This window comes from Hypanus sabinus, chromosome 1, assembly GCF_030144855.1.
Source record: "Hypanus sabinus isolate sHypSab1 chromosome 1, sHypSab1.hap1, whole genome shotgun sequence".
In the NCBI taxonomy this organism is placed as follows: domain Eukaryota; kingdom Metazoa; phylum Chordata; class Chondrichthyes; order Myliobatiformes; family Dasyatidae; genus Hypanus; species Hypanus sabinus.
The window spans coordinates 775,653-789,026 of NC_082706.1; the positions used below are offsets into that span (position 1 = coordinate 775,653).

Here is a 13,374-nt window from a genome sequence, read left to right on the forward strand (position 1 = left end):
CTCTGTATTGAAATAATACTGTATTTGCTACCCTTTTTGATTTTTCATCCCTAATAATGAAGTGGTGAATGCGGATTCACTTCTAACATTTAAGAAAAACTTGGACAGGTATATGGTTGAGAGGGGTTTGGAGGGATATGGCCCAGGTGTAGGTCAGTGAGACTAGGCAGAAAAATGATTCGGCACAGCCAAGAAGGGCCAAAAGGCCTGTTTCTGTGCTGTAATGTTCTATGGTTCTAATTCACTGATACTTACCCAGCTGGCTGTATTTTTTCCCTATCACTTGCCTGCCCTTCCTGATAGCCTAACTGCATGCTATCTTTGCTTTTTTACCTTCCATTCTATCCTGAGTCCCTTCATTCCCATTCCCACCCCTGTGCTAAATTAGTCTAAACCTTCCCCATCAGCTTGAACAAACCTGCCCATGAGAATATTGGTCCCCTTTGGGTTCAGGTGCAACCAGTCCATTTTGTACAGGTCATACCTCCTCAGAAGAGATCCCAGTGAACCTGAAGCATGGCCCCCTGCACCAGCTTCTCAGCTGTGTATTTATCTGCCAAATTATCCTGTTTCTACCCTCACTAGCACATAGCACAGGCAGCAATCCAGAAATTACTATCCTGGAAGTCCTTCTTCTCATCTCTGCCTAGCTCTCTAAATTCAGAACCTCGTTGCTTTTCCTTCCTATGTCATTTGTACCAAAATGTACCAAGAGATTTGGCTGCTCTCCCTCCCTCTCTAAAATCTTTGCTGTCCAGATGTTGCAGGGTTGAGTGAAATTTGAGTGGATCCAAATCGGTTCTCAGGCAGGATCGATGCAGGACAGACGTCGGCAAATGGGATTAGTATAGGCTGTGCAATAGCGGTGAATTGGATTATTATAGAATAGGCACTCAGTGGGTCAGCACTGCACTTATGACTGTCTTATTAAACCAAACAAGTGATTAGCAAATTTGTGGGCAGGAAAGTTTTGTAGCTCACCTGAACAAAGTTAGAATGTTGATGCTGATGGTGCTTCAAAGTTTCTCACAAGCACCTTATGCAACTGAAGGGATGATAGCAGGATGTCTGCAAACTACTGCTTAAACTACTACTCAGTAAAGAAGGGACAAGGAGTCAGAAGTATTGGAATAATCAAGGTAACACATGCCATAAATTAACATTTCATCTCCAGTGGAGCTCTATGGAATTGGATGTGACTGTACAGATGGAAACCAGTGCCTGATCAAGATCATTTTGGAGTTAAATGTGCCTCCTTCTGGGATGAGAATTCCAGTTTTATTACTCAAATAGCTAAAAACAAATTCTCTACCATTCCTCAGCAATCTATTGCTTCCATATTACTCAAAGTTAATTTGATTGATAACTCAGAATGTAACTCCAAAAGCATGGCTTGCAAATAGAATTGCTAACACATACTAAGCAGCTGGAAAAAAACAATAATGTTCCTGTTTTTAAAGTTATAAAGCAGAGATTTGCACTCAGACAACATAGTTCATAAAACTGACTGCTGACCTGCAGTTCACATCAGATTTTTCTCTGGAGAGGCTGGTGCAAGACACACAAATTAGTCATTTAACAAGAGTCAGTATCAGCCTTCATTAACAGATACATATCAGACAGGTGACCACACACTGCAGGACAAAAGCATGAATACAAAATATTATAACTGCTGAACATTCCCAAACCAAAAGCCAGCAAGTTATAATATCTTATTTTCATGTTTTTGTCCTGCAGTGCATAGGCACCCAACTCTGGCAGGGTTTGCAGGACATTACTTCCTACAAAGTGAAACCCAATATCATGAATGGCAGCAAAGCTTCACCACCAGATGAACTCCATGTCTTCTATGCCCATTTTGAAAGGGAGTATACACCTGTAGCTGTGAAGATCCCTGTTGAACCCAGTGACCCTGTGATCTTGGTCTCAGAGGCCAATATCAGGCTGTCTTTCTGGAGGGTAAAACCCTCACAAGGTGGCAGGCCCTAATGATGTACCTGGTAAGGCTCTGAAAACTTGTGCAAATCAACAGGCAGCAGTATTCAGGGACATCTTCAACATTTCACAGCTACAGTCAGAACAATTATACCAGTACCCAAGAAGAGTAGTGTGATCTATCATCTAGTAGCACTCGCATCTATGGTGATAAAATGCTTTGATAGGTTGGTCATGGCTAGAATGAACTCCTGCCTCGGCAAGGATCTGGAGCCACTGCAATTTGCCTATCGCCACAAGAGGTCTATGGCAGACATAATCTCAATGGCTCTTCAAGCAGCCTTAGATCACCTGGACAATACACCCATATGTCAGGATGCTGTTGATTGACTATAACTCAGAATTTAACATGATCAATAAGCTGCAGAACTTGGACCTCTGTACATCCCTCTGCAACTGGATCCTCAACTTCCTAACTGGAAGACCACAATCTGTGTGGATTGGTAATACCTACTCCTCGTTGACGATCAACACTGGTGCGCCTCAGGGGTATATGCTTAGCCCACTGCTCTACTCTCTCTACACCCATGACTGTGTGGATAGGTACACCTCAATACCATCAATAAAGTTGCTGATGATGCAATCACTGATAGCAGAATCTTATATGGAGACATGAGGGCGTACAGGAGCGAGATATACCAGCTAGTTGAGTGATATTGCAGCAACGACCTTGAGCTGAACATCAGTGAGACCAAAGAGCTGATTGTGGACTTCAAGGGCAAGACAAGAGAACATGAACCAATCCTCAGAGATCAGAAGTGGAGAAAGTGAGCAAATTTAAGTTCCTGGGTGTCAAGATATTTGAGGATCTAACCTGGTCCCGATGAGACAAATAGTAAGTATCACTCTACATGCAAAATTGTTGGCCCAAGATGTTAATATTTACAAAATAAAAATAGAACAAGACTTCGTATCAAAATTTAATAGGCATTCAAAGTCAGATTTTTAAAACTGTAATCTTTACAATTCTATTAATGTACTAATACTCTCCAAAATTAAGGATATACAGTTGTGTGACAACCCATAAACCGTTAACAGCCCAGTTATTGATCCTCATTGTATGTCATTTACTGCTTTTGTTGAAGATTTACTTTATTAATAGGAATCAATAGCAGGACCAAGGTTGGAGCTCCACACCAACCAGTACCATGTTTGAACAATGAATTTCCTTGCTGAGAGTATTTTACAGCATACCAAACAAGTGATTAAACTCCAAACAGTGAGACATCAAGTCAATGAAACACTTGTGTCTTACCGATCTCATTACAATCAACTTTAGTTTACAAGGAGACAATGGACAATACAGTATATAGGCCGGGGTGGGATGCAATGGTGCCCAAACATCAGAATACTTACAGCTGCCATGGGAACAGAATACAACACTTCAAGTGGAGGAAATGATCTACCTGTTGCCGAAAACAAAAACAGCAATGAAATTAATGAAGAGAAATTCTTAACAAAACCTATATTCACAGTATTTAGAGATGCTTGTAGATTGGTGATTGGGGGAAAGAGACAATGGGAGACTTTCATTGTCATCTGCTGTTCACTGGACAGTACATTCAGCTAAGGGTAGAAGATTACAAGTTCCAAGTTCCACTCTGAAGACTCAGGTGCCAACTTATAGAATAGTGTTTCTCAGTGCTTCTATCAGACAGGACAAGGACTTGACAGTCTTCTCGGGAGGGGAATGTGAAAATATCATGGAACTATTCAAAGTGAAGTGGATTTATCTGAGCTCTCCTAGAGAATTTTGATCCCCAATTTATATCACCAAAAAATTCTGATCCATATCACACAGAGAAGCAAGTTGCACAATTTCTGCTTCAGAACAGTGGCAACATTCCCAAAGTATTTTACTGGATGAGAATATTGATGCACACAAAGACCTTGGGGTCCAAATCCATAACATTGATGAATGAAGGAATCATGGGGGCCACATCTATAGATCTGTTGTACAGTGGGACCTTGGTGTCCAACTCCATAGGTCCCTGAAACTGGTCATGTAATGCACGTCAATAGGGCAGTAAAGAAAATATATGACATGCTTGCTTTTTTAGTACAGGGATTAAGTTCAAGACTCGGGAAATTATGTGGCAGCTTATAAATAACTCTGGCTAAGTGGTATCTGGAGTAATGCAGTCAATTCTGGGGGCTGCATTATAGAAGGATAGTGGGTGGAGGGCTATGCAGAGGGTGCAGAAGAGGTTTACAAGATACTGCCTGGATTAGAGAACTTGTGCTTTAAAGAGAGGTTGGACAAATAAGGTGTGCTTTCTTTGGAGCAGCAGAGGTTGGAGGGAACTTTTAGAAATTTATCAAATTATAAGCAGTATAGATAAAGTAGACAGTTTGTATCTTTACCCAATGATTGAAATGTCTAATACCAGAGGGTGCTCTCTGGTATCAGACAGTTCAAAGAAGAGGCAAGTACAATTTTAAACACAAGACACAGTGGTGGGTGTCTGAAATGCACTGCCAGTGCTGGTGGTAGGGATAGATATAATGGAGACATTGAAGAGGCTCATAAATAGGCACAGGGATATTGCAGAGATTGGAGCGACACTGGAAGGTGTCATTAGCAGTATTAGTAAATTATAGTACATCCATACATGGTGGTCCAAAGTTTCCATACTGGCCAACTCAGGGCACATTAGTAGATTGCACATTAGATCATCTAATACATTGCATAACTACCTCTCCCTTTTCTATTCTATGTTGTCAATAATTTGCCATTTTTAACCACTCATTTGTCATAGAGGATCATTAAGAATTAGGTTTATTTTCACTGACCTGCATGGCATGACATTTGTAGTTTTATGGCAGTAGTTCAGTGCAAACATGTAAAATTATTACTATAAATTACAAGAGAAATACAGGGCAGAAAAAGGAATAATGAGGTAGTGTTTATGGACCAGATGGGAAGAAGCTGTTTCTGAATCATTGAGTGTGGATCTTCAGGCTCTTTGATGGTAGTAATGAGAAGAAAACATGTCCTGATGGGTAAAGGTCCCTAATGACATGCGAAGAGGACGTTAGGAGAATACAGGGAGACTTGGATAGGCTGGGTGAGTGGGCAGATACTTGGCAGATGTCATTCAATGTGAATAAATGTGAAGTTATCCACTTTGGAAGCAGGAACAAGAGGGCAGAGTATTGTCTGAACGGTGTAGAGTTAGGTAAGGGAGAAATGCAAAGAGACCTAGGAGTCCTAACTCACCAGTCAATGAAGGTGAATGAGCAAGTGCAACAGGCAGTGAAGAGGGCAAATGGAATGTTGGCCTTTGTTACAAGGGGAATTGAGTACAAGAGCAAGGATGTCCTTTTGCATTTGTACAGGGCCCTGGTGAGACCACACCTGGAATATTGTGTACAGTTTTGGTCTCCAGGTTTAAGGAAGGACATTCTGGCAATTGAGGAAGTGCAGTGTAGATTCACTAGATTCCTGGGATGGCAGGGCTGTCTTACGCAGAGAGATTGGAGAGATTGGGCTTGTACACGCTGGAATTGAGGAGATTGAGAGGGGATCTGATTGAAACGTTTAAGATAATTAAAGGATTTGGTAGGATTGAGGCAGGAAATATGTTCCAGATGTTGGGAGAGTCCAGTACCAGAGGGCATGGATTGAGAATAAGAGGTCAGTTATTTAAAACAGAGCTGAGGAAGAGCTTCTTCTCCCAGAGAGTTGTGGAGGTGTGGAATGCACTGCCTCGGAAGACGGTGGAGGCCAATTCTCTGGATGCTTTCAAGAAGGAGCTAGATAGATATCTGATGGATAGGGGAATCAAGGGATATGGGGACAAGGCAGGGACTGGGTATTGATAGTGAATGATCAGCCATGATCTCAGAATGGCGGTGCAGACTCGAGGGGCTACTTCTGCACCTATTGTCTATTGTCTATTGATAGATGCCAATCCTGCCGAAGGGTTTCATAAGACCATCAGACATAGGAACAGAATTAGGCTATCTGGCCCATCAAGTCTGCTCCGCCATTCAATCATGGTTGATCCTTTTTTTAAAGAAAATCTCCTCCTCAACCCCAGTTCCCAACCTTCTCCCCATAACCTTTGACGCCATGTCCAATCATGAACCTAAGAATCTCTGCCTTAAATAACCCCAACAACCTGGCCTCCACAGCTGCATGTGGCAACAAATTCCAACAAATTCACCATCCTTTGGCTAAAGAAATTTCTCTGCATCTCTGTTTTGAAAGGGCACCCCTCTATCTTGAGGCTGTGCCCTCTTGTCCTAGACTCTCCCATCATGGGAAACATCCTTTTCACATCTATTCTGTCTAGGCCTTTCAACATTCGAAAGGTTTCAATGAGATCTCCCCCAATCCTTCTGAATTCCAGCGAGTACTGAGCCATTGCAATCAAATGCTCCTCGTATGATAACCCTTTCATTCCTGGACTGTACTATTTTCCTAGATGCTGCCTGGCCTGCTGTGTTCCTCCAGTATTTTGTGTGTTGTTAATGTTAGATGCCACCTTCTTGAGGCCCCACCTCTTGAAGATGTCTTTGATGGTGGGGATGGAGTGGCTAAATTTACAACTCCCTGCAGCCCCTTGCAATCCTGCACAATGGAGCCTCCATACCAAGTGATACAGCCAGTCAGAATGTTCTCCACTGTACATCAATACAAATTTGAAGTCTTTGCTGATATACCGTCTTCTTCATGTGTATTGCACGTTACACGTGTGGGCGATCATGGCTGTCCATATTGAACGATCCCTCACAGCGTCAATGGTATCTCACACACTTAAATCTGTTAGTTCTTTCACATTGTCCATATATTTTCTTCTTTGCCTTCCTCTTCTGTGTTTCCCAGGCATATGGCCTTGTAATACAAGGCATTCTATTTCTCCCTTTCTGATGACATGGCCCAGGAAATTAAGTTTCCTCTCATTTAATGTTCTCATTAAAGATCTTTTTGTATGGGCACGTTGGAGTACTGTCTCACTAGTTACCCTATCTCTATATGATATTTGCAGCATTCTTCTAAGAAATCACATTTCTGTTGCTTCTAAGTTTCTTTGGTGTTCTGATATTATAGTCCATGCTTCAGAAGCATACAACAAGATTGACCAGATGTAGCCTAAGCCTTGTTGTCATAGAAACATAGAAAACCTACAGCATAATACAGGCCCTTCAGCCCACAAAGTTGTGCCGAACACATCCCTACCTTAGAAATTACTTGGCCTACCTTAAGCCCTCTATTTTACTAAGCTCCATGTAACTATCTAAAAGCCTCTTAAAAGACCCTATTGTATCTGCCTCCACCACCACTGCCGGCAGCCCATTCCATGCACTCACCACTGAGTAAAAAACATACAACTGACATCTTGTCTGTACCTACTCCCTAGCACCTTAAACCTGTGTCCTCTTGTGGTAACCATTTCAGCCCTGGGAAAAAGCCTCTGACTATCCACATGATCAATGCCTCTCATCATCTTATACACCTCTATTAGGTAACCTCTCATCCTCCGTCACTCCAAGGAGAAAAGGCCAAGTTCACTCACCCTATTCTTATAAGGCATGCTCCCCAATCCAGGCAACATTCTTGTAATTCTCTTCTGCACCCTTTCTGTGACTCCCACATCCTTCCTGTAGTGAGGCGACCAGAACTGAGCACAGTTCTCCAAGTGGGGTCTGACCAGGGTCCTATACAGCTGCAACATTACCTCTCGGCTCCTAAATTCAATTGCACGATTGATGAAGGCCAATACACCATATGCCTTTTTAACCACAGAGTCAACCTGCGCAGCTGCTTTGAGCGTCTTATGGACTCGGACCACAAGATCCCTCTGATCCTCCACACTGCCAAGAGTCTTACCATTAATACTATATTCTGCCATCATATTTGACTGACCAAAATGAACCACTTCACACTTATCTGGGTTGAATTTCATCTGCCACTTCTCAGCCCAGTTTTGCATCCTATCAATGTCCTGCTGTAATCTCTGACAGTCCTCCACACCATCCACAACACCCCCAACCTTCATGTCATCAGCAAACTTACTAAACCATCCCTCCACTTCCTCATCAATGTCATTTATAAAAATCATGAAGAGTAAGGGCCCCAGAACAGATCCCCGAGGCACTCCACTGTTAACTGACCTCCATACAGAATATGACCCATCTACAACCACTCTTTGCCTTCTGTGGGCAAGCCAGTGTCATAGAAATGTGTCTGTTGGTAAGAATGGGTTTAATTTTTTGGAAGTTGGTTTTGGCAATGGCAAATCTTTTTATTTCTACTTTACTTCTAGCATGCTGTGATATAATCAGGAGCAGCATCTCCAACACCATCACACTGAGCACGGGGGCCCCTCAGGGCTGTGTGCTCAGTCCACTGCTGTTCACTCTGCTGACCCACGACTGTGCTGCAACACACAGCTCAAACCACATCTTGAAGTTCGCCGATGATACGACTGTGGTGGGTCTCATCAGCAAGAACGATGAGTCAGTTTAGAGAGGAGGTGCAGTGGCTAACAGACTGGTGCAGAGCCAACAATCTGTCTCTGAATGCAAACAAAACAAAAGAGGTGGTTATTGACTTCAGGAGGGCACGGAGCAACCACTCCCTGCTGAACATCAACGGCTCCTTGGTAAAGATTGTTAAGAGCACCAAATTTCTTGGTCTTCACCTGGCGGAGAATCTCACTTGGTCCCTCAACACCAGCTCCACAGCAAAGAAAGCCCAGCAGCGTCTATACTTTCTGTGAAGGCTGAGGAAAGTCCATCTCCCACCCTCCAGCCTCATCACATTCTACAGGGGTTGTATTGAGAGCATCCTGAGCAGCTGCATCACTGCCTGGTTCGGAAATGGCACCATCTCGGATTGCAAGACCCTGCAGCAGATAGTGAGGTCAACTGAGAAGGTCATCAGGGTCTCTCTTCCCGCCATCACGGCCATTTACAGTACACGCGGCATCCGCAAAGGAAACAGCATTATGAAGGACCCCACGTACCCCTCAGACAATCTCTTCTCCCTCCTGTCGTCTGGGAAAAGGCACCGAAGCAGTCGGGCTCTAACGACCAGACTATGTAACAGTTTCTTCCCCCAAGCTATCAGACTTCTCAATACCCAGAGCCTGGACTGACACCTTACTGCCCTATTGTCTTGTTTATTATTTATTGTAATGCCTGCACTGTTTTGTGCACTTTATGCAGTCCTGGGTAGGTCTGTAGTCTCGTGTAGTTGTTTTTTTCTCTGTGTTGTTTTTTTTAAACCTAGCTCAGTCTAGTTTTAGCACTGTGTAATGTAACACCATGGTCCTGAAAAACATTGTCTCATTTTTACTATGTACTGTTATGGTCGAAATGACAATAAAAGTGACTTGACTTGAAAAAACACTACCAAGGTAATTAAAGCTGGACTTTTGTTCAATCTCTTGGTTACTGATGTACAATTGGCAGTTGGGAGTATCCTGCTGTTTTGATATTACCATACATTTTTTTTTGGACAGTTGATGGTTAAACCAAAATCTGCACTTGTTTGAACTACTTTGTCTAGGAGGATTTGTAGGTCGTCCGCAGCTCTTGCTATTAGGGTGTTTTTGTCTGCATATCTTATATTGTTGATGTTAACACCTCCAATTAGACCGGCAGTTGTTAATGCTGCAAGCTTTCCCCTCTCCATGCCACCAATATTGTCCAAGGGAAGGGCACTAGGACCCAAGCAGCTTGGCACCAGGATCATCGCAGAGCAATGTGTTAAGTGCCTTGCTCAAGGACACAACAGACTGCTTCAGCTGAGGCTCGAACCAGTGACTTTCAGATCACTAGAAAGTTGCCTTATCCACTAGGCCACACGCCACACTATCTTTGCTTTTTTTTAAAATCAAACCCCCTAACACAAGTCCCTTCATTCTATAAAAACAAACAAGCAGTCTGAACCCCTATTTACTCACCCTACTCACTTCTGTTCCCACTTTTGAGGTGCTGATCTACTAAAATGCAATACTTTACACTAGCCCAGACTAGACTTCACTCACATTTCAAACTGGTTTGTCCTGATTTCTTTATTGTCTTTAAAAGCTCTTTCTGATTTCAGTGTTTTTTTTAAGGCTGGTATGAAATTACACTTTATTGGTTATGCATCTCTGGAAAATTCTATCTCAAAAGGCTTATAATTAAATGGAAACGAGAAAATCTCCTGATGCTGGAAATCAGAGCAACACACAAAATGCTGGAGGAACTCAGCAGGCCAGGTAGCATCTGTGGAAAAATACATTTACCATCCTGTAGTGCTGAACATCTGCAGATGTAACAGTCAAAAATCCACAAGAGAAATGGAAATAGTTTATCCAAAAATCACTTCTGCATTTTAAAAAAAAAACTATTTCTGGGATTTCAAAATAAGGAACTTGGTAAATTGCAAGTGGTAGTAATGAACCCCCACCCCCAAAAATCATTACCTAATACACCTCAGGAGTGCTACAGAGTGACCATCAACACTTCAACAATAAAAATTAAGGAAACCACATATTCAGTTTTTGCAGGAAATCATTGAAAAACCTCCACCACAAACCCACATGAGAGCAGGTTTTATATTTCCTTTATCCCGATGGTTCACCTGTAAAAACAAGGCCAACTCTTTCTCACCCTGTAGTAATGGTTAGGCTAGATAATGCACTCAAATTAATGTCATGCACTTCTAAGATCAGTGGACTTCACTCTAAATACTGAATTAGTCACCGGTCCATAAAGCTACTATTGTCTATGTTAAGGTCAAATTCTCCAGGATCCGTGCTCTGTCAACAATAGATTCAAGAATTCTAACAGTTGGCTCCAAGCTTGTTCCAAAAGTTTGTAATTGATTTTCATTTCAATTTCCACTCCATCTCCATATTCAATTTCCCTGGAATGCGAAATCTATTCACTCAAGCCTCACATATACTCAATCACCAAGAAATCAGCCATCTGGGTCAATAACTAATAGCTAAATAAATTCCTCTTCATCTCGGGTCTCAGTTGACAAACTGTTATTCTGAGACCTGGACCCCAGGTTTTAGATGTCTCAAAGTAGAGGATATTTCCACTCAACAACTCAGAATTATCAAGCTACATGTCCCAGAATTAGAGCTTTTGGCCCAAGTATGTCATTTGTAATCCTTGCCATATCTACTCAAGTTTCTCTGGTGTACAACATTCCATAGAGCTCTGTCATTTTCTGTGCAAGCCCTATCCTGGTTCAACTACCGAAAATTCATGGCTTCAAATTTGTCCAAGTTTACTTCCACAATCTCCTATGTTCCATAAAGTCCTTGTCTGTCCAACCTCTCCCTACAACTCAGTCTCTCAAATCCTGACAGCAACTTTGTCATTTTTTTCTGCACTTTCTATATAAGAACACCCTTCTAAAAGCAAAATTTCCCTAGGCATAGGCATTCCAATAGGCATTTTTGCCTATCCCAGGCAGATCTTCCACACACCAAGAAACCTAGAGAAAAACCTTAGATTACATTCCTTGTGAGCAGATACATTACATTTTAGGGGAGACCACAGAACACCCAGTACTCTAACCTTGGTCTCACTGAAGCCATATGCAAACCCAGTGCCCTGCTTTCTTATATACTCCGATTGTATTGCAAAGGACTTATGTGCGTTTCACCATCCTGAATACTTTCTCCATCTTCACTTTAATCTGATTTCTGGACAAAGATATTTCAATCCCTTATAACAAAAATTGCATACTATCTTTTAAAATATGTTCTCCCAACCAAAATCAATCTTCTCACATTATATTCCATCTTTTACCTTCTTCCCCATTTACTTCACCTATGATAAATCATGGCGGGCAGGGGCTGCCTGCAGCAGCCAATATGTGTGAATCAGCATTAGTGGTATTCAGAAGGTACAGTGGTCCAGCCCCTGCAATTGGAGGCCAGACCACTGTAGAGATGCCAGTTATTACAAATACAGTGAATAAAGCCAGGATTAGTAATAGGAACCATGATGCTGTAGCCATTACAGAGACTTGGTTGAGAGAAGGCAAGAACTGGCAGCTCAACAGCCAAGAATTGAGATGTTTTGAACCTGATAGTAATGTTTGTAGAAGAGCTGATTCTTGAGTAGCACCACTGGTAGGCCCTCCTGTCAGAAATAATAATCTTCCTCCACTATCCTCAGTCTCCTCAGCCAAGCCATTTCTGAATCCAATCAACCAATTCTCCATGGATTCCATGTGCTGTAGTGAATGAACCCTCTAGTATGTCCTCTAACTACAGCTGAAACATTCTCCCTGATCGGCAGTGCAACCCTGCCCCTCCTCTCCAGTTCTTTTATAAACCTTTCCGTTCTGGGATGTTCAGCTTCCAGTCCTGCCCTTCTCTCAGCTAAATCAGTTCCATATACTAATCCTGGCTCTAAGTTTATCTATAACAGTTTGTGCACCAAGCAACACCATGTTCAATAACCAGCCTTGCTTGTCCACATTTCAGCTTTGATATATCTTCTATCTTCCACTCGATACCTCCTCTTACTGACCCAGGTTCCCGTCCCTCAATTAGTGCTGCTTTTTCCAGGGACTAAGTGTCAGAATATCATAGACTTGAGGCAAAAGGTTAGCTTATTGTTAAATAAACCAGCCTGTAATTAAAAACTTTTTTTAAACATGAAGTTGACAGAGAAAACAATACAGAGAATAAATAGAACATGACTATGATGAGTGCAAAACAGCAGAATTGTGCAAAGATTGAAATACGTCCTGAATAGTGCAAAAAGAAATGCAAGTTTAATGAAAGCTTAAAGAAATTTGCAGGGCAAGGTTTGTTTTTTTTAAATGAGGGGCAGGTGCCTAGATGGCACTGCTCAAGGAGGTGGTGGAAGTAGCTATCATAGTGACTTTTTAAAATGACATATAGACAGACATGAAATGCAGGGATACAGACCATATCAGGCATTTTTGATTAGTTTAGATAACCATCATAGTCAGCACAGACACAGTGGGGTGAATGGCCCCATGTGGTGCCTCATTGTTCAATGTTCTCATATGCCCTTTAACCCTGGTATATTTTGCAACTACCTTTGCATAAGCAAATTTGGAACCTTTTCCCATCCAAGTTATTTACATAGATGGCAAATAACTGAAGTTCATTGGAACCAATCTGCTAACTTGGTGTTTGCTGTACATTAACCAATCCTTCTTGTATTACCCTCAGACCTACAGGTCCCAATTTTGTGTGACGCTTTTAAAAAATATATTTTATTATGTAAATGCAATTGCTGTCCTCCTGATCACTGTGCTCATTACACATCTGTCCAACCCCATTTCATATTAGTGGTGATTCTGCCAAAACACAGCCACAGTATTCCATGTCCTCCCACCATGAGAATATACACTAGTACTTTGTTCCCTAACAACTGATGTTA

At 42.0% G+C, this 13,374-nt stretch overlaps 1 protein-coding gene across 2 annotated transcripts in view; it reads right to left on the bottom strand.

Annotated features, from left to right (window-relative positions):
- The window catches only part of LOC132386487 (annexin A4-like), a 137,644-nt gene that overhangs the window by 104,351 nt on the left and 19,919 nt on the right, over positions 1-13,374 (bottom strand). For both annotated transcript variants that reach the window (XM_059958856.1, XM_059958805.1), the window contains exon 2: positions 3,352-3,401. In XM_059958856.1, the coding sequence (XP_059814839.1) occupies positions 3,352-3,360 (9 nt within the window). In that variant the 5' untranslated portion in view covers positions 3,361-3,401. The remainder of the gene's footprint in view (positions 1-3,351; positions 3,402-13,374) is intronic.